Raw genomic sequence first — 21,927 nt, forward strand, 5'->3', positions numbered from 1 at the left:
GTATCTTTCTCACTCATCAGGTTGCCATGTCATCTCTATTGAACACCCTTCTGCTATGTCCATTTGTTCTGTTGGCTTTGGGGAAGTCTGTTGTAAGGAAAAGGACTAACATTTCCTTTTTTAAAAACAATTTCTTTATTGTTGACCATTTAGGTTTTAGATATTTTTACTACTATAAATATTAATTCTACTTCCAAAGAAGGGCAGTGCCAAAGAATGTTCAAACTACCATATGGTTGTGCTCATTTCACATGTTAGTACAGTTATGCTCAAAATTCTTCAAGTGAGGCTTCAACAGTATGTGAACTGAGAACTTCCAGATGTACTAGCTGGGTTTAGAAAAGGCAGAGGAACCAGACAGCAAATTGCCAACATTGATCGGATCACAGGAAAAGCAAGGAAATCTCCCCCGCCCTAAATCTGCTTCTGTTTCATTGACTATGAGAAAGCCTTTGTATAGATCACAACAAACTGGAAAATTCTTAAAGAGGTGGGAATACCAGACCACCTTACCTGTCTCCTCAGAAACCTTTATGCAGAAGGTTATCAAGAACCTTTATCAAGAAGCAACAGATAGGGACAATGGACTGGTTCCAAATTTGGAAAGGAGTAACATCAAGGCTGTATATTGTCACCCTGCTTATTTAACTTATATGCAGAGTACATCATGCGAAATGCTGGGCTGGATGAAGCACAAGCTGAAATCAAGATTGCCAGGAGAAATATCAACAACTTCAGATATGCAGATAAAACCACTTTAATGGCAGAAAGTGAAGAGAAACTAAAGACCCTCTTGATGAGGGTAAAAGGTCAGAGTGAAAAAGCTGGCTTGAAACTCAGCCTTCAAAAACGAAGATCATGGCATCCAGTCCTATCACCTCATGGCAAATAGATGGGGAAGGAGTGGAAGCAGTGACAGATTCTTTTTTTCTTGGATTCCAAAGTCACTGTGAACAATGACTGCAACCATGAAAGAAAAAGACACTTGCTCTTTGGAAGGAAAGCTATGACAAACCTAGGTAGTATATTAAAAAGCAGAAACATCCCTTTGCTAACAAAGGTCTGTCTAGTCAAAGCTATGGTTTTTTCTGGTAGTTATGTACAGATATGAGAGTTGTATCATAAAGAAGGCTGAACACCAAAGTGATGCTTTTGAATTGTGGTGTTGGAGAAGAATCTGGAGAGTCCCTTGGACTGCAAGGGAGATCAAGCTAGTCAGTCCTAAAGTAAATCAACCTTGAATATTAACTGGAAGCCTTGATGCTGAAAAAGCTCCAGTACTTCAGCCACCAGATGTGAAGAGGCAACTCATTGGAAAACATTCCTTTGCTGGAAAAGATTGAAGGCAAAAGGAGAAGGGAGCGGCAGAGGATGAGATGATTGATGGCATCACCAACTCAACGGACATGAATTTGAACAAACTCTGGGAAATAGTGATGGACAGGGAAGCGTGGTATGCTGCAGTCCATGGGTTGAAAAGAGTTGGACATGACTTAGCAACTGAACAACAACAATACTATACGTAATTTTTAATTACATTCTTAAAGATTACAAGTTATTGGTTTTAAGAACGATAATTAGGAAAAAGATGGTAACGATGGCAGAGTAGAAGGATGTGTATTCATCTTCTGCAAGACCTCCAAAATTGCAACTCACTGCTGAACAACCATTAACAGAAGACTGTTGGATCCCACCAGAAAAAGATACCCCACATCCAACAGCAAAGGAGAAGGCCCAACAAGACGGTAGGAAGGGTGGAGTTGCGTTTAGAATCAAACCCCATACCAGCTAGACATATTTGGAGGGCTCAGACAAAACTTTGTGCACACCAGGACCCAGGGACCCCACAGAGACAGCCAGACCTGCCTTTGATTGTTGGAGTGTCTCTTGTGGAGGCCTGGTCAGCAGTGGCCTGCCGTGGGGACAGGGGCTCTGGCTGCAGCAGACCTGGGAGGCATGGCGTGTAGCGTAAGTCCTCTTGGAGGAGGTCGCCATTAGCCTCATCATAGAGCCACCGAGCAGATGACCCACAAACTGGAGAACGATACACCAAAGGCATTCTGGCACTGTTACAAAAGTTCAGGGGCCCACAACAGATTTCCCCGCCTGGGATTCTGGCAAAGGGACTGAGAACCCGAAGGAATTTAACTTTGGAGGCCAGGGGATTTGATTATAGAACTTACGTAGGACTGGGAAAACAGGCTGTTGGAGAAGGCACAAACAAAACCTTGTACACCAGGACCCAGGAGAAAGGAGCAGTGTCCCCACCAGAGACTGAGCCAGACTTGCCTGTAACAGTCCTACCAAGGGGTAAGGCGCACTGAATACAACAGTCCTGGGAGCTGCAGCATACTAGCGTAATTCCTTTGGAAGGACGCCGCCATTACTCATACCATGTTTTGGCCTCAGGCCAAACTACAGGGAAGGAACACAGCCCCACCCATCAACAGAAAAATGAATTGACCACCTGATCTGCCACTTGAGAAATCTGTATGCAGGTCAGGAAGCAACAGTTAGAACTGGACATGGAACAACAGACTGGTTCCAGATAGGAAAAGGAGTACGTCAAGGCTGTATATTGTCACCCTGCTCATTTAACTTACATGCAGAGTACATCATGAGAAACGCTGAACTGGAAGAAACACAAGCTGGAATCAAGATTGCCGAGAGAAATATCAATAACCTCAGATATGCAGATGACACCACCCTTATGGCAGAAAGTGAAGAGGAACTAAAAAGGCTCTTGATGAAAGTGAAAGAGGAGAGTGAAAAAGTTGGCTTAAAGCTCAACATTCAGAAAACGAAGATCATGGCATCTGGTCCCATCACTTCATGGGAAGTAGATGGGGAAACGGTGGAAACAGTGTCAGACTTTATTTTTTTGGGCTCCAAAATCACAGCAGATGGTGACTGCGGCCATGAAATTAAAAGAGGGTTACTCCTTGGAAGAAAAGTTATGACCAACCTAGGGCTAGATAGTATATTCAAAAGCAGAGACATTACTTTGCTGACTAAGGTCCGTCTAGTCAAGGCTATGGTTTTTCCAGTGTTCATGTATGGATGTGAGAGTTGGACTGTGAAGAAGGCTGAGCGCTGAAGAATTGCTGCTTTTGAAGTGTGGTGTTGGAGAAGACTCTTAGAGAGTCCCTTGGACTGCAAGGAGATCCAACAGTCCATTCTGAAGGAGATCAGCCCTGGGATTTCTTTGGAAGGAATGATGCTAAAGCGGAAACTCCAGTACTTTGGCCACCTCATGCGAGGAATTGACTCATTGGAAAAGACTCTGATGCTGGGAGGGATTGGGGGCAGGAGGAGAAGGGGACGACTGAGGATGAGATGGCTGGATGGCATCACTGACTCAATGGATGTGAGTCTGAATGAACTCCGGGAGTTGGTGATGGACAGGGAGGCCTGGTGTGCTGGGATTCATGGGGTCGCAAAGAGTCGGACATGACTGAGCCACTGAACTGAACTGAACTGAGCATGGCCCCACCCATCAGAGCTAGCCAGCCAGTCCCTCCCATCAGGATGCTTCCAAAAGCCTTTTATCCTTATCCTTCAGAGGGCAGACAGAATGAGAACCACAGTTGTAGAAATCTAACCAAACTGATCCCTGGTGGCTCAGATGGTAAAGCATCTGCCTACAATTCAGGAGACCCGGGTTCAATCCCTGGGTCAGGAAGATCCTTTGGAGAAGGAAATGGCAACCCACTCCAGTACTCTTGCCTGGAAAATCCCGTGGACGGAGAAGCGTGGTAGGCCACAGTCCACAGGGTCGCAAGGAGTTGGACATGACTGAATGACTTCACTTTCACTTTCAACCAAACGGATCACATGGATCACAAGCTTGTCTAACCTAATGGAACTTAAGAGCCATGCCGTCTAGGGCCACCCAAGATGTATGGGTCCACTGGATGGGTCCATAAACCATGGTCCACTGGAGAAGGGAATAGGAAACTACTTCAGTATTCTTGCCTTGAGAACCCCATAAACAGTATGAAAGGGCAACAAAATATGACAGTGAAAGATGAACTTCCCAGGTCAGTACGTGTCCAATCTGCTGCTGGAGAAGAGTAGAGAAATAACTCCAAAAGGAATGAAGAGATGGAGCCAAAAAGAAAACAGAGCCAAGTGGTGGCTGTGACTGGTGATGGAAGTAAAGTTTGATGCTGTAAAGAACAATATTGCATAGGAACCTGGAATGTTAGGTCCACGAATCAAGTTAGATTGGAAGAGGTCAAACAGGAGATGGCAAGAATGAACATCAACATTTTAGGAATCAGCGAACTAAAATGAACTGGAATGGGTGAATTTAACTCAGATGACCATTATATTTACTACTGTGGGCAAGAATCCCTTAGAAGAAATGGAGTAGCCCTTGTAGTCAACAAGAGTCCGAAATGCAGTTTTTGGGTGCAGTCTCGAAAATGAGAGACTGATCTCTGTTCATTTCCAAGCAAACCATTCAACATCACAGTAATCCAAGTCTGTGACCTGACTAGTAATGCTAAAGAAGATGAAGTTGAACGATTCTATGATGACCTACAAGACCTTTTAGCACTAACACCAAAAAATGATGTCCTTTTCATCATAGAGGATTGGAATGCAAAAGTAGGACTTCAGGAGATATCTGGAGTAACTGGTATGTTTGGCCTTGGAGTACGGAATGAAGCAGGGCGAAGGCTGACAGAGTTTTGCCAAGAGAACATAGTGGTCATAGCAAACACCCTCTTCTAACAACACAAGTGATTACTCAACACATGGACATCACTAGAGGGTCAACACCAAAATCAGATTGATTACATTCTTTGTAGTGGAAGATGGAGAAGCTCTATACAGTCAGCAACAACAAAACTGGGAGCTGACTGTGGCTCAGATCATGAACTTCTTATTGCAAAATTCAGACTTAGATTGGAAAAAGTAGGGAAAACCACTATACCATTCAGGTATGACCTAAATCAAATCGCTTACAATTATACAGGGGAAGTGACAAATAGACTCAAAGGATTAGATCTGATAGAGAGAGTCCCTGAAGAACTATGGACGGAGGTTCATAACATTGTACAGGAGGTGGTGAACAAAGCCATCCCCAAGAAAAATAATTGAAAAAAATCAAAGTAGAGGCCTTACAAATAGCTAAGAAGAGAAGCAAAAAGCAAAGGAGAAAAGGAAAGCTATACCCATCTGAATACAGAGTTCCAAAGAATAGCAAGGAGAGATAAGAAAGCCTTTCTGAGTGATCAATGCAAAAAAAATAGAAGAAAACAATAGAATGGGAAAGACTAGAGATCGCTTCAAGAAAATTAGAGATACCAAGGGAACAGTTCATGCAAAGATGGGCACAATAAAGGAGAGAAACAGTATGGACCTAACAGAAGCAGAAGATATTAAGAAGAGGTGGCAAGAATACATGCACAAACTATCCAAAAAAGATCTTAATGACCCAGATAATCATGATGGTGTGATCACTCACCTAGAGCCATACATCCTGGAATGCGAAGTAAAGTGGGCCTAAGGAAGCATCACTAGGACAAAGCTAGTGGAGGTGATGGAATTCCAGCTGAGCTATTTCAGATCCTAAATGATGATCTGTTGAAGTATTATACTCAATATGCCAACAAATTGGGAAAACTCAGCAGTGGCCACAGGACTGGAAAAGGTCACTTTTCATTTCATTCCCAAAGAAAGGCCGTGCTAAAGAATGTTCAAACTCCCACACAATTGCACTCATCTCATATGCTAGAAAAGTAATGCTCAAAATTCTCCAAGGTAGTCTTCAACAGTACATGAACTGAGAACTTTCAGCTGTTCAATCTGGATTTAGAAAAGGCAGAGGAACCAGAGATGAAGTTGCCAACATTTGTTGGATTATAGAAAAAACAAGATGTTCTAGGAAAACATCTACTTGTACTTCATTCACTGCCTAAAGCCTTTGTCTATGTGGATCACAACAAACTGTGGAAAATTCTTAAAGAGATGGGAATATCAGACCACCTTACCCGCATTCTGAGGAATCTGTATGCAAGTCAACAAGCAACAGTTAACAGAAAAGAACAAAATTCTGTAAAGCAATTATCCTTCAATTAAAAAATGAAAAGAAGCAACAGTGAGATCCGATGTGGAACAATACACTGGTTCCAAGTTGGGAAAGGAGTACGTCAAGGCTCCATATTGTTACCCTGCTTATTTAACTTCTGTGCAGAGTACATCATGCAAAATGCTGGGCTGGATGAAGCACAAGCTGAAATCAAGATTGCCAGGAGAAATATCAATAACCTCAAAGATTCAGATGACATCACCCTTACGGAAGAAAGCAAAGAGGAACTGAAGAGCCTCTTGATGAAAGTAGAAGAGGAGAGTGGAAAAGCTGGCGTAAAACTCAGCATTCAGAAATTCAAGATCATGGCATCCAGTCTCATCAGTTCATGGCAAATAGATGGGAAACAATGGAAACAGTGACAGACTGTGCTTGGACTCCAAAATCACTGCAAATGGTGACTGCAGCCATGAAATTGAAAGACACTTTCTCTTTGGAAGAAAAGCTATGACAAACCTAGACAGCATATTAAAAAGCAGACATCCCTTTGCTGACAAAGTCTGTCTAGTCAAAGCTATGGTTTTTCCAGTAGTCATGTATGGATGTGAGATTTGAACCATAATGAAGGCTGAGTGCTGGTGAATTGATGCTTTTTAACTGTGGTGTTGCAGATAACTCTTTGAGAGTCCCTTGCACTGCAAGATCAAACCAGTCAATCCTAAAGGAAATCAGTGCTGAATATTCACTGGAAGTACTGATGCTAAAGCTGAAGCTCCCATCAGTTTGGCCACCTGATGTGAAGAACTGAATCATTCGAAAAGACCCTGATGCTTAGAAAGTTTGAAGGCAGGAGCAGAATGGGCTGATAGAGGATGAGATGGTTGGATGACATCACTGACTCAATAGATACTATTTTGAACAAGCTCCGGAGTTGGTGATACATGGGCAGGCCTGGAGTTGGTCATCACTAAGCAACTGAACTGATTAGGAAAAAGTTTCAGTAATAAAATTTGGTCAAAAGCACACACAGTTCTAAGCTTTCCAACCCATGTTGCCTTCTTACCTTAATTGTGGGTGGCATAGTTCTAGTCCAGCCACTTCTCAGGATGGAGCGAACTGTTGTATTTAGAGTTATTCTGCTGTTTACTGTTAGAAAATAAAGACCAGAAGGAAAGGAGTTGTATGCTTTTTTCACAGTAAATTTGGCTGCTAGAGGAATGCTTGGTATATAGTACAACCTCAGAAACATTGGTTGCATTTGACTGGCAAAAGATACCTCCTTCAGAACTTGTTTAAAATAATTTTATTGAGTTCTACTTCACCTAGTATAAAATTCAGTTTTTTAAAGTGATTTTTTTGGGGTATATTTGAAGAACTTTTCAGCCATCGTCCCTAATGTCTAATTTCCTCACTTACCTCACTCCATAAAGAAAGTCTGTGCTCCTTAATCGTTTCTGCCCATTCCCCACTCCTTGCAGCCACTGACTACCACTAATCCACTTTATGATTGTAAAGATTTCTCTGTTTTGGACATTTCATATAAGTGAATTTATAAAGTGTGTGGCTTTTTATATTTGGCTCTTTCCAGTTAACAATGTTTTCAAAGTTGAGTGAGGTTGTGACCTTCATATTTTTTAAAAATTGCTAAACAGTATTCTCTTGTATGGATATAGCTCATTTTGTTCATGTATTTATCAGCTGATCGACATTTAGATTGTTCCCCTGTGTAAGTTACTATGAATAATGCTGTTATGAATATTTGTGTGTAGGTTTTTTTGTGGACATATGTGTTTATTCCTTATGCGTATATGCCTTGGAGTAGAGTTGCTGAATTTTATGGTAGCTCTGTGTGTAATGTTTTGAGGAATAGCCAGAGTGTTTTCTTAAGTGACCGTACCATTTTACATGCCCAGTAACATTGTATGTCAATTCCAGTTTCTCCGTATCCTTGCTAGTGCTTGTTGTTAATACTATTCATCTTTTTGTTCTGCTGTCCTGACAGATGTGAAATTCCCTGATGACTAATGATGTAGAATATCTTTTCATGTGCTCATTAGCTATTTGTATATCTTCTTTGAAGATATGTCCATTCATTTTTTGCTTACTTTACAACTGGGTAATTTATCTTTTAATTTTTGAGTTGTAAGAATTCTTTCTCTATTTTTTAGGTCTCATGTCAGACACAGGACTTGTGGATATATCCTCTCATTCTGTGGTTTATTGCTTCATGTTTACAAAGCAGATAGTTTCTGCCTAGGTGATCACATTGGGTGTTGTGAGGTAGCAGGAGTAAAGGTTTCAAGATCTTCACAGAGGCTGGAGAGCGTTCGCACTGCCAGCCTGGACTTCGGGTTTGTAGGACGAATTGTCTGTTTACAAACAGAGCAGCTGAGCAGTGTGATTTTCAGTGATTGGCTGTGAGCCAGTGTCCCCAGGTGTGTGGGTCAGCACAGAGCTCGGCCGTGGGGTCCAGGCTCGGCCCATGGTGCCTCCACGCCTGCTTCTGAGACTACTGGTAACCAATTTGTACTTTGTGAATTACAGGATATTGAAGCCAAAAAAGAAGCACAGAAGGAAAAAGAAATTGATGAGCAGGAAGCAAATGCCTCGACATTTCATAGAAGTAGGACTCCATTGGATAAAGACCTTATTAATACGGGAATCTATGAATCTTCTGGAAAACAGTGCTTGCCTCTGGTTCAGCTTATTCAACAGCTTCTTAGGTAAATAGTATTAGATGTATTTTAATAGAATTATTGATTTTCATAATAAGATAGATTGAGTGCTGGGGACTCAAAAATGTCTTCAGTTGTTGAGGAAATACTCCAGAAAGTACCTCGGAGAGACTTTAGAGCAGACTGTTAAATATAGGTGAAATGAGAGGTTAGAGTGTATGAAGTAGAGATGCCAAAGGTTTTCACACAAGAGAAAATTGGAGTGTGTGATAAGTGTAGGATGAGATTCTTATCTTCATTAATAAGTAGGCAGATAAAAATGAAAATCATCATGGTAAAATTTTTTTTTTATAGTTAGTTGTGTCATTGGCCATTATGTCTATCATAGATTTATATATATTCATTTCTAAGACAACTTTTAAAAGCTGAAGTAAATAAAAGAATGGTGAGCATTATATTTGAAGGACTTATCAGAAGGAGGTAAGATTCAGTGAGAGTCAGAATATGAACAGAGACTAACATAGATAAGGGCTGAAGTAGTCACTCACTGTTTATTGAAAAATGTCAGCCTGTGTCATGGTGCCCTTCAAAAAAAAGTGAAAGAGCAGGGTGGTTTCTGAAACGCATTTGTTAGACAGTGAAAAATTATTGTCCTTTATGTAACACAGCTCCACTCTGTGTAAACCTGGCTCCTGGTTTATTTTTTATGCAGAAAGGAAAGCGAGCCCTAAATCCAGAGTGGTGGTGGGTGTGCTTGTGTGGGTGGCCTGCCCGCCACATGAGGAAACACCAGAGTTTACTAGGCACACTGTGGCTTTTAAAAGAGGATGTTTTATAGCTAGTTCCTTTTATAGATTTTAGTAAATACTAATTAAAATGCTTTTTCTTATTTTTAAAAATAATCTGATGGTTTTTTTTAAAAAATCAATGTTTGTACATTTTAATCCTCAGATTCACAATTTGAAATAAAGTGAATTAACTCAGTGTAGTTGGTGGTAATGAAAAGAGCTTGAGAATTTTTCCTGGAAAATTTCAGTGGTGACTGCTTGTGTAAAGTTGGCAGCGGAAACTCTGCCCAGTGTGGTAACTGTGGGAGTAATAACAGTAGTGTTTACATTGCAGAGTTAGTTAAGGATCAAGTGAGAAATGGTCATTGCTATGCAGAAGTTTTAAAGCAAAAGCATGTAACTCAAGACGTGCTTTTCTGTGTTCTTAACTATGCCTTCCTTCGCTGTGGAGGCTGTGCCTGGGCCTACTGGTCTCACTGCCAGCCAGCACTGGGCTCCCTGTTCTCTATCCTGTGGTAGGTTACTGTTGAGAGGCCAGCTCTCTTGCTCTCCTGCCTGTTCAGACCGGTGTGTAGAGACCTGTCCCTCTTACCTGCCTGCACCTATGCTATTTAGTTCGGCAGTCATTCGCCACATTGATGTGATGAACATTTGAAATGTGTCCACAATGTAGCCAAGACACTGAGATTTTATTTTTTTATTAATTAAAATTCAAATTAAAAACGTAGACCTGATTCAACTATTAGAAAACTTAGTTATGTTTGGAATAACTTAGCCATATGAATTTACCTTTTCATCTCTTCATTTTTATGAGTCTTAAGTGCAGATCAGGTATTTGCAATGAAAATTTAGTTATCTGAATTGAAATGTACAAAGTACACCAAATATACAAATGTACAAAATATACAGAATACACAATGGCTTTTGAAGACTTTGTGTAAAAAGAACTAATATAAAATACTGTCAGTGTTTTTTATTAGTTTTACATTGAAATGATAATATTTTAAATATATGGTAATAAATATATTATTAACACTGATTTTGCGTGTTCTTTTTACCTTTATTTATGTGACTGGTAGACATTCTAAATTACATGTGTAAGTCCCTGGCAGACGTTTCCTTTTACACCGTGTTCTCTATACCATTCTCACATGGTCTTCTGAACCTTCCTCTTTACTTTGGTTCCTTTGGCATGCAGGCAGTTGGCCCCACAGCAAGTTTATAATGAAGATGTACCTATTTGGAAAACACAAAACAAAAACTGAATCATGGAAATAAATAGTACCTTAAAGTTTTTTGGAAAAGAGAAAAAGAAAAACACATGAACGACTTTCTCACTAACAGAATGCCTGTGATCTCATCTCTTTTCATAAGCATAGATAATTTGCCTTTCCTCTTACAGAGATACTTACTTTAACATTTATTTCCAACCTTAAGGTTTTGTGACTAAATGAGACTCATGTGTTGACTTGGCTGATGCAGTTGTTGAAAAATAATCTGAAGGTTTACAGTGTGGAGATTTTGGAGACATCTGATGCGTTTTATTATTTGTAAAACAGGTTGGAGAAATTGTAGTTTGCCCAAAGTAAGCCATGAAACAGATTGCAGAGTAACTCCTATGCTGACAAAGAGCCACAGAAAACCATTTATATTTGGAAATAGAGAGCTATGAAGATTTTTAAGTCAATGAACGCTGTCAGAATTATACACTGACTGTGGTTCTGAATTTTCTATTAGGGAAATAAGTTAACATTTGTATTGTGTTCTGTTAATATATTTTGCTCCAGCATGTGTGGCATAAAAGCCAGATTCTAGACAGTTTCTTTTAGTGATACGGTTATCAGGGCAGGTTATCAGGTCATGGAGCAGGAAGATGAGGCGAGCTGAAAACAAAGCCCTGAGCACCCACTTGCATTTTGTGTGGCTAGGAGTGCTGAGCACAAGCCAGGGTTCCCTGTTGCCTTTTGTTTGCAACCCTGTGTATGTTGATGTGTGTCTTCTGCTTCTGTCCTTACTCCACTGCTATAGGTAGAGTAGAGTGAGGACAGAATGAGTTCCTGGATTGAGCCCTGGGGGCAGGTATGGTTGATGGAGGTTCTACTTAAACCTGCTATTGTGTAAGAAATCAAAGAAGTGGAGCAGAATGCTTCTCCATGGCCTGGTGTTGTGCAGAGGTTCTGGACTTTTCTGCTCAGTGACTATGCCAGGTGCTCTTGGCTGCAATAGGGCTGGTGTGGTGGGGCTACATTGACAGAAGTTCCCAACCAGGCTCTGCTTTGGCTCTTTTCTTTCTCTAACTCACTTTCTCTTCCTCTTCTCAGGACCGCAGGTCAGGCCTTTTCTGCTTGATGCTGGGACTGTCCCTGAGTGGTCGGGTCTGATCTGGTGTTCTCCGTGCCTTCTAATCTGCCTTCACACTCACTTGAGTTACCTTCTTGGACACAAAAAGGACAGCATGTTTCTTTCAAAACTTGGTGGCTGAGCACTGCAGAATTTATTCTCAGCAGCCTGGCACTCTGTCACCTACACTGTCCACTGTGTCCACTCCCCTTCTTTGTCTTGACCTCTGTGCCCTTGTTCCTTTGCACTCTGCTCATGGAACATTTACTGCTGTTCTAATCATACTTTCTCTTTTCTCCCCACTTACCTACTGATGGTTCATTACCCAAGTTGGATCCTGCAGTTGGAGTCAGACCCTCTGCTCCTTGCCTCGTTTCTGTGCTCTTTGAGCACCTCTTACTGTGACGTGTTTTATTTGTACCCACTTTAGTCTTCCTGCTTGTACTTTCTGAGCCCTGGGTATCCCTCACATGGCCCACTCTGGTGCTTAATTGAGTAGGTCTGAAGGTAGACTTGTGAGGCCGATGCAGAAATGCGAGTGGATCTTATCTTTAAGAATAGTGTTGCATTTGTATTTGAAATGAAGTGTGAAGGGATCTTGGCTTTAAGAATAGTGTCACGTTTGTATTTGAAATGCAGCTTTGGATAAAAAATTATATAACAGTTACTTTTCCTTCCAAAGGTTAATCGAGGAGTTTTCTATTATTTTGGACTATTCCATGCAACTCCTTAGGAGCACATTTGTAAGGCAAGGGGTATCATTCTACCTTTTAGTGTCTTCTGTGTGCCTCTGCTTAGTTTTGAATGATGTATGCTTATTGCAGATACACCTGACGCACATTGGGGAAGGAAGCCAGCCGCAGGTCACGTTGGGTGTATGGTCTTTATTTCTGATTTTAATTTATGTTGTGATTTTTTTTTTACATCCCTCCCCCCTTTAAAGACAAACATAACTTGCTTAATTTTGCAATTCTCTTTCTCCTGCATAGAAACATTGCTTCTCAGACAGTAGCCAGATTGAAAGATGTTGCCCGTCGGATATCATCATGTCTAGACTTTGAGCAACATAGTCGTGAAAGATCTGCTTCATTGGATTTGTTGCTGCGTTTTCAGCGCTTACTTATCAGTAAACTTTATCCAGGAGAAAGTGTTGGTCAGACTTCAGAAGTTTCTAGTAAGTTACTTTAAGTGTTAAAGTGTCTTGTATGTGTTTTGACTTTTTTATTTAGGCTTTTTGACATACCTATTCTGCATGGCCCACATATGTAGGTCTTATACTATTAGATGTACCATTTGTGGAGGACTTTATTTTGCATCTACTTTTTTTTTTGGACAGATATTTCTGTTTTAAACTCATCAGTTTTTTTTCCATGGTGTTAACATTTAAATTCCTTAGACATGAGAAATAGCATCCTTTATGTTCAGGTTAGTCTTATAGAAGGTCTGTTGACTCATTCCACATGTTAGTTATGGACTGTTAGAGACTGACATAATATGGGGACAGAATTGTGACCTAATATGTGTATGTCACGCTGGTAAGCTAGATGAACGTAGTAGGAGAAAAGCCTCATCGTTGGAGGAAGAGAATCTCAGTTGCAGCTTTAGTTTATTAGCTGCTGGATATGGGACAAAGTCTCCTGGGAGTTGTTGATTCCTCACCTGCCAGAGTTAGGATGAGACTTGAGGGTGCCTGTAAGAATTAGGATGATACGTAAGAAAGAGCTCAGTTCTGTGTACAGTGTAGAGTAGAGCACTTTGCACAAACTCCAGAGGAGTGGTTGGCTCTTTATGGGATAGTTCTGTGCCAGGAATGGAAGGGTCTGCTAATTTTGTTAGTGTTTTTATAGCTAGTGTATTCTAAAACAACTTGATTACTTCCTGAAAATAGTTAGGCACCTGTAGAAGATGGAAAATTTCAGGTTGAAATCAGTGAACCATTTCAGTCTGAAAGAGGTGTCATAAACTCACAAGGACTAAAGCGCTATTAAGAGTCACGTAGCAGGAAGAGTTGAAGATTTTTTATGACATTGAAAACCACGTAACTGTTCATTGAGAGTAATTTTCAGGCTTTAAGATTTGGACTTGAAAAACATGTATATTGGGTATAAGGTTTTAGAACTCTTAAGTTATAACTTTGGTTTACTGTTTTTAAACACTGCGTAGTTCAGTATTTAAAAATTGATATATCCAAACTCACTGTTTTTCAAATTAAGTGCTGTAAAAGGAGCCAAGGACTAAGGGTTAATAACCACTCCTGTTTGAAAAAATTATTATAGGTAAAAGATGTAATAGATAAAGCTAGAATAGTGAAGCAGTGAAGTTTATTTACAAGGTAAGTTTTGATAGTGCAAATGAAGTTCTCTACATCTCCCCTCCAGGTCCTGAACTGATGGGGGTCGGGTCCTTGCTGAAGAAGTACACAGCCCTTCTGTGCACACACATTGGCGACATACTGCCTGTGGCAGCCAGCATTGCTTCCACCAGCTGGCGGCACTTTGCAGAGGTGGCCTGCATTGTGGAAGGGGACTTCACTGGTACTTACCTTGTTTCCTAAATGTCGGCCTGTATTTATTTTCGGAGATTGATATGATTTAAAATGTATCATTTTGTGATAAACTTGCATGCCTTTACCTCATATATCTAGTCCTATAGACTAGACTACATGTCTAATCCTGTAGACTAGGCTATATCTAGTCCCAGTCTTTAACCATTTGTTTTTTTAGTTGCAATTCTAGAGTTAAGCAACCTGGTGTAAATAGAATTGGTATTTTAGAGTCATACCACCATTATTATCACTTCAATAGTGAAGTAAACGGTAATTGTCTAATTTTATTTCAACAACATAAGAATTAGTTGCCCCTTAAGGACCTCAATAAATTTCTATATTGCCTAATATTTTTTCAAGTTAATTCTATGACAGAAGATTATTATGATTGAGTGCTTTTTTCCCTGATGATTAACTTAGTTGAAAACACTTAGTTTTTCTGAAAAAAATATTCTAGCTACTCCTTTTGTGTTGAAACGGTGTTTTCAAAAAGTATTTTTATAACTCAAAGGGTTCTGTTTGATACCTCTGTTTGTTTCTTTCAAAATGAAAGGTAAAATAATCCTGTAGAGTATACTGAAGGACAGGTGTTCCTTATCTTGTGATTTATCAGGATTTAAACATAGCCCAAGCTTGTAAAGTGATTTTATAAGATAAAGACTTTTGTTTTAAGTCTTATTTGTTTCTTTTTCTTTTTAAATGTAGGTATTCTCCTTCCAGAACTAGTAGTGTCTATAGTGCTTCTGCTCAGTAAAAATGCTGGTCTCATGCAGGAGGCTGGAGCTGTCCCTCTACTGGGTGGCTTGTTAGAACATCTGGATCGGTTCAACCACCTGGCACCAGGAAAGGAGAGGGATGACCTTGAAGAGTTAGCCTGGCCTGGCATCATGGGTATGGCATCTTCACTTAAGGACTTGCACTGGGGAAAGTTTTGTCCTAGTCTGCTCTTTCATTTGAAAGACTAATTTGACAAAGGAACACCAGTTATTGCCATTTTCACTGATTGTAGTGTGGAGAAGGAGGTGGCAACCCACTCCAGTATTCTTGCCTGGAGAGTCTCTTGGACAGAGGAGCCTGGCAGGCTGCGGTCCATGGGGCTGCAGAGTCAGACGCGACTGAAGCGACTGAGCACTTTGATGGTAGTGTAAGTGGAAAACAAAGATAATCCACATCAGAGTAGTTTTGGGTTATATTTAAGAAAAGTTTGTTAGTAATGGTTGTTACATCCTGAATTGGATTATTTTAGAGCATTCTGGAAAATCCTTTCTTGGGAATTGTCTCCAGAAGATATAGTTGAAGTGATTAGTTATGATCCTGCTTTGGAGGCAGACATTGATATGGGAAGGCTTTCTTAAACTCAGTGGCCTTATGTGATGTTAATGAGTTATGGAATTTCCATAGTCTGCTGGGTACTTCCCATCCTTTCTGTCTCTAGTGCTTACCAAATTGAAATGAAACTTATCTTTTCAAAGTTTTGAACTTTGACACTTTTGAATCTAAGTCTAAGCATTATGACTTCCGGACTTACAGAATTAATTGTGCTTTACCTTTCATTTTATAGGAAAGCTGAAGCAAGGTAGGCCTTTCTCCCATTGTAGACTGTCATTTTTATAGGTATTACTTAACGCAAAAAGTAACAAGTGTCCTGAGGAAAATAGCCTTAGGATATTGAACATTGTTTTTTATTTCTTTATTAAAGCTAATATTTTCAGCACAATTCATCTACTTCGGTGAACTTAAATGGTCATTTGTGATTTTTGTCTGTTTATACGGTTGAGAGCTTATAATTTGATCAGCAGTTCAGACATAGTTATTATAAGACATTTTTTTATTGTGAAGTGTAACATAGACACAAAATTACCAAAATCAACCTTGAGACTGATCACAGCGGAAACCATTTATTAAGCAGAACCTTCCCAAACACTGTCTGTGTCTTACTGAAAGGTTTCTCTGGGCTTTTGTGCTTGCCGTTTCCCTGCTTCTGTTGATCGTTTTGTCAGATAGGCATGTGACCCATAACAAATTAATTGCTTAAATGTTGGTCTGTTTCTTGGTGGTTTGTAAGGCGTGCTTTAGTACAGAATGCCAGATTTCCACAGTGATTGTACTGGTCTTCATCTCTAGGAAGTGGGAAGTACTCACTGTTCCACCTCCATGCCTAGAGATCATATGCCGTTTTTTTCCATAGGCGTTTTGTCTGTAGGTTCGTTGTGCCAGCACTCTTGGGTGGAAGGACTGTTGTGGTCTCTCCTCTGGAGAACAACCTTTGACTAAATCAGTGACTCTCTGCCTGTGTCTGCTTCTGAGTGTGAGCTTCCTGCCAGACCATACTATACCTGCTGGCACCTCTAGTGCGCTGCGCAATAGAAATGGTGAAAATGGGCACTCTTGTCTTGCTCCTAGGAGCAGAGGAAAAACTACCCAAAGTATATTTGTTGTTGTTTTTCCTTTGTAGATACCTTAAAATATTAAGAATGTTTCCTTTGGTTTCTGAATGGACATTAAATTTCCTCAAATACTTTTTTCTGCATCTCTTGATGATTATACAGTTTTTCCTATTCATGTTGCGGGTGGCAGATTTCATCCTTTTTTATGACTGAGTGGTATTTTATCGCCTATTTAGGTGTGTATATTGTGTGTATGTATATCTCACGTCTTCTTTATCTGTAACAGATGTAACATTCATCTGTTAGTTCCCACCTTTTGGCTGTTGTGATTAATGCTGCTGTGAATATGGGTGTGTAGATGTCTGTCCCTGATTTCACTTCTTTTGCGTATACAGCCAAAAGTCGGTTCAGAATTCTTGCTTGGACAATTCCCTAGACAGAAGAGCTTGGCAGGCTGCAGTCCATGGGGTCAAAGAGTTGGACACAACTGAGTGACTGAGCACCAGTGCACTTGATAATTCTATTTTTAATTTCTTAAGGAATTGCCATTCTGTTTTCCACAGTAGCTGTGCCATTTGAAGTTCCCACAGTCAATGCACAAAGAAACAGTTGTGATTTTTCCACATACTTGGCCAACACTTGTTTTTTTTTTTTAAATAATAGCCATCCTACCTGGAGATTGTCATACTGAGTGAAGTAAGACAGACAGGAGAAATACCATATGACAGCCCATATATGTGAAATCTAAAAAGAAATGATACAAATGAAATTACTTATAAAACAGAGACTCGTGGTCTTAGAGAACAAACTTAAGATTGCTGAGGGAAGGATGGGGAATGAGATAGTTACAGGAATTTGGGATGAACATGTACACACTGCTATATTTAAAATGGATAAACAACAAGGACCTATTGTATAGCATGTGGAACTTTGTTCAATGTTATTTGGCAGCCTGGATGAGAGGGAAGCTTTGGAGAGAGTGGATATGTTTGGCTGAGTCCTTCACTGTTCATCTGAAACTATCAACAGCATTGTTAATTGACTATACCCCAATACAAAATAAAAAGTTAAAAAAAAAAAGTAGCCATCCTATTAGGATCAAGTGGTATTACATTGTAGTTTTGATTTGGTTTCCCTAATGATTAGTGGGGGTGTGCATCTGCCTGTTGACCATGTACGTATCTTTGGAGAAATGTCTTTTCAAGTATTTTTCCTCCTTTTAAATCAAGTTTCTTGTTGTCATTGTTGAGTTGAAGAAGTTTGTTACATGTTCTAAGAATATATGACTTGCAAGTATTTTCTCATTCTGTGAGTTGCCTTTTCATACTATTGATAGTGTCCTTTGATTTTTTTTTTTAAATGAAGGTTGTCTGTACTTTTGGTGTCTTGTCCAGAAAAACGATTGACAGATCCTTATGAAGTGTTATGAAGCTTTCTTCCTATGAGTTTTATTTATAGTTTTAGCTCTTATGTTTAGGTTTTTAATCTATTTTGAGTCATTTTTTGTGTATGGTGAGAGGTACAGGTCCAACTTGATTTATCTGCATTTGAATATTCAGTTTTTGCAGCACCATTTGTTGAAAAGACTGTCCTTTCCCCATTGAATGATCTTGCCATTCTTGTAAAAAAAAAAAAAAATTGCCTTTATATTGTGAAGATTTATTTCTGGGTACTCCTGTTCTGTTGCTCTAAATGTCATTGTGCTGGTACTACACTGTTCTTTACTTTTTTTTATTTCCCCCTTTAGGGTTTAATTTGAAATTTTTCTAACTTTTTGAGAAATTATGCTAGTTAGCATAGTGATATTTTTATAATGTTTATTATGAAAATGTTCCAACAGATAAAGGTAGAGAAAATAATATAATGAATGCACAATCAAGTATTTACATTCCCAAGGACTTCCCAGGCAGTCCAGTGGTTAGGACTCCAAGCTTCCGCTGCAGGGGTGCAGATTCAATCCCTAGTCAGAAACTAAGATCCTACATGCTGCATGGCGTGGCCAAAAAAAAAATTACTCACATTCCCTAAGCTCTCCTATGCTTTTTATCTGATTGATTGTATTATTTTAAAACAAATTTCTGTCTTAAAAAAGTTTTTATCATTAACAGTAGTCTTTAGAGAGAATGAAACCACAGTCTCATTGTTCTAACATGAACAGATTCATTACTCTTTTGATTAGTGGTTATGTTGAGTCAGGATGTAGACAGGTCCTCTATAGTCAAGGTCATATATACTTGTTTTTTTAACCCAACAGCATATCTCCAGGCTCTCCTCCCTTGCTTTGGTTGTACTGTTTATTTTTGTTTGTTTGTTTTTTAAAGAAGTAGGCTGTTTGTTCTGGAGAATTTCATATTTTCTGAACTTGGTTTATTGCATTCTCCTCTTCAAGTCATAACATCTTTTGTCAGTGATATTTTCTATGAACTGCTGATAGGTTTGCTCAGATTTGGTTTCCATTTTGTTGGGTTGGAGTGTTGCTGAGGTCGTGCTGTGTGCTTTCTGTTTCGCCCGTGGCGCTGGGTGGCCCCCCTTCAGTTCTGTCACGTGGACCAGGGGGTTCCTATAGTGTGTCCGCTGTACAGTCCTCTAGCAACCTTGCCCTCAACTGGTAGCACGAGGCACAATTTGCACAGGAAAGACACGATCCTGGTGTGATTCACCATCACCCCCAGCCCACCTTAACCGCTTTTTGTAATAGTAAGTGGAGTCCTAATGCTTCCAAAGGTGACTAAAGTTTTCTCTTTTTTTTGAAGCACCATTATTAACTCATTGAATTTTATTGGTTTTATGTTTATTAACCTTTTAGCTTTTATTTTTTCCTAATATGTACATTTAAAGATAGAAATGGCTTCAAAAATATACTTAGCTATATGTCACAAGTGTTGATTTGCAGTGTTTTCATTATTGTTTGTTTCAGTTTTCTGATTCCCACAGTCATTTTTTTCCTGGGAATTTTGGATGATATAGATATAATAACAGCATAATTTTAAATGTAGGGATTTTAATTTTTTGTTACTTGTTTTATTTATTTATTTATTTATTGCCACACCATACAGCTTACAGGATCTTAGTTCCCTGACCAGGGATTGAACCCAGGCCCTTGACAGTGAACATACAGAGTCCTAACCACTGGATTACCAGGGAATTCCCTTAGCTGTTTTTAACTTAACTGCATTGTAGTCATTTTACATGCTCTGTAACTTGACTTATTTGAAATTTTTCAAGTTTGCTTGATGCTTGGTATATGGCCAGGCTTACTATTCATCCTATCACATTGTGTTTTTGTTTTCAAATTTTTCTGTATCCTTATTGAATTTTTGTTTGTGGTGATAGTTATAGTAAGATGTATGTTAATTTCTTATTGTGTTTGTGGATTTGTCTATTTCACCTTGTAGTTCTTTCACACAATTTGTTCTAGTCCTTTTATCTATTGATCTATTGATTCATTGATTTTGGTTTCTGTATACACAGAGTCATTTTTTACAGGTCAGAACTGTAGAAATAATGAGGAAGTAACACTTATACGCAAAGCTGATTTAGAGAACCACAATAAAGATGGAGGCTTCTGGACTGTGATTGATGGAAAAGTGTATGATATAAAGGACTTCCAGACGCAGTCATTAACAGGAAATAGTATTCTTGGTAAGGCGTTGCTTTTTTACTTTATGGATAAAGGTTGTGAATGTGTCATTTTAAGTAGACTGTCTAGTTTGGTTTAAAATGATCAGTTTAGTAACTGCTCCAGGTCTCATACATTTTAGTCTATCGGTGACTTTCTATCACAGCATATTCAGACATATTTAAAGAATTTCTTATAATTATGCAGTTTTTGTTCCAACACTTGTTGGAACTTGTTCCAGGTTCTGAGTTGACTCAGACAGCCCTGGCAGAGGGTGAGAGATCATATTACTTTGGAGTTAACCTGCACAGTCTATTTCCTGTTTATATAATAAATGGCTAGGCAAACTGTACTGAAGTCATGTTGCTTTTGTCTGTTTTATTTCAGCTCAGTTTGTAGGGGAAGACCCAGTGGTGGCTTTGGAAGCTGCTTTGCAGTTTGAAGACACACGGGAATCAATGCATGCTTTCTGTGTTGGTCAGTATCTGGAGGTGAGGCTGTGTGTGTGGTGAGCAAGGTGGACATCAGTGGGGACCCTCTCTGGATATTTCTGATAAGTTTTTACCCTGAAGTATTGATAGCTGAATCTTTGGAGGAAGGGGTCATTAAATGAAAAGCAAAGATCTTTTAGAGATTTTTGTTTTTAATAAGCCAATTTGCATTTATTCCTGTTAAGATTTATGATGTACTGATCTTGAAAAACTATTTTAAAATTGTTAATTTGTAAGAAATACAAACCCTGATCCACACACAAACACAAAAAAGTTAACTTTTTATCTTTACAACTTTATTGTAATTCTGTGTAGAAATTTGGAAGGACTTGCCATCTTAATAGGTATTTTCGGGGAGTAGCTATTTCATAGCATAGTGTTTTAGAATAGAAATATGCCCATTCTATATATTCATAAGCATTGGGATTTATATGTTGAGGTGGACTTTCCAGATGTGGAATAGAAGTGACCAAATGTATTAATTTATGCCTCAAGGGTAATGTTCAAAGGATCTTATGAAGGGAAAAATTAATTTTGTTTATAAGTTGTCACATGACTGGCAGCGTTTAAGATTAATTTCATTTGAACCCTTTCTGTTCTACCTTCTGTCTGACTCCCTCAGGAGTTTTCTAGTTAAGTCGTTTATCATTGCTTTGGCTTTTCTGCCGGTAGACCTATGCGTACTGTCTGCTCTCAGTCATTAAAGTCTTCTGTTATTGTGGGGCAGCCTGAGCTCACTATTATAAGACATAGTCTTTATTATGGCAGTGTATCTTGTTTAAGGATAAAAGCTGTTGGAATTCTTGATTGAATGTTGTTAATTAACTCTATTTTCATTTCATACTGATAATGAAATTTATCTTTCCCAGCCTGACCAAGAAGTTGTTACCATACCAGATTTGGGAAGTCTGTCTTCACCTCTTATAGACACTGAAAGGAATCTGGGCCTGCTCCTTGGATTACACGCTTCCTATTTAGCTATGAGCACACCACTGTCTCCAGTTGAGGTCGAATGTGCCAGTAAGAAAAATTTTGTTTTCTGTTA

At 39.3% G+C, this 21,927-nt stretch overlaps 1 protein-coding gene across 3 annotated transcripts in view; it reads left to right on the top strand.

The window, feature by feature from the left end:
• Positions 1-21,927, top strand: part of LOC102186637 (E3 ubiquitin-protein ligase HERC2) — a 240,331-nt gene that overhangs the window by 75,984 nt on the left and 142,420 nt on the right. For 2 of the 3 annotated variants that reach the window (XM_005675805.3, XM_018066077.1), the window contains exons 20-26: positions 8,582-8,760; positions 12,830-13,014; positions 14,219-14,374; positions 15,091-15,276; positions 20,244-20,414; positions 20,779-20,882; positions 21,752-21,902. In XM_005675805.3, coding sequence (XP_005675862.2) covers positions 8,582-8,760; positions 12,830-13,014; positions 14,219-14,374; positions 15,091-15,276; positions 20,244-20,414; positions 20,779-20,882; positions 21,752-21,902 — 1,132 coding nt within the window. The remainder of the gene's footprint in view (positions 1-8,581; positions 8,761-12,829; positions 13,015-14,218; positions 14,375-15,090; positions 15,277-20,243; positions 20,415-20,778; positions 20,883-21,751; positions 21,903-21,927) is intronic. The other variant, XM_018066078.1, reaches the window with a different exon arrangement.

Source organism: Capra hircus, chromosome 2, assembly GCF_001704415.2.
Source record: "Capra hircus breed San Clemente chromosome 2, ASM170441v1, whole genome shotgun sequence".
In the NCBI taxonomy this organism is placed as follows: domain Eukaryota; kingdom Metazoa; phylum Chordata; class Mammalia; order Artiodactyla; family Bovidae; genus Capra; species Capra hircus.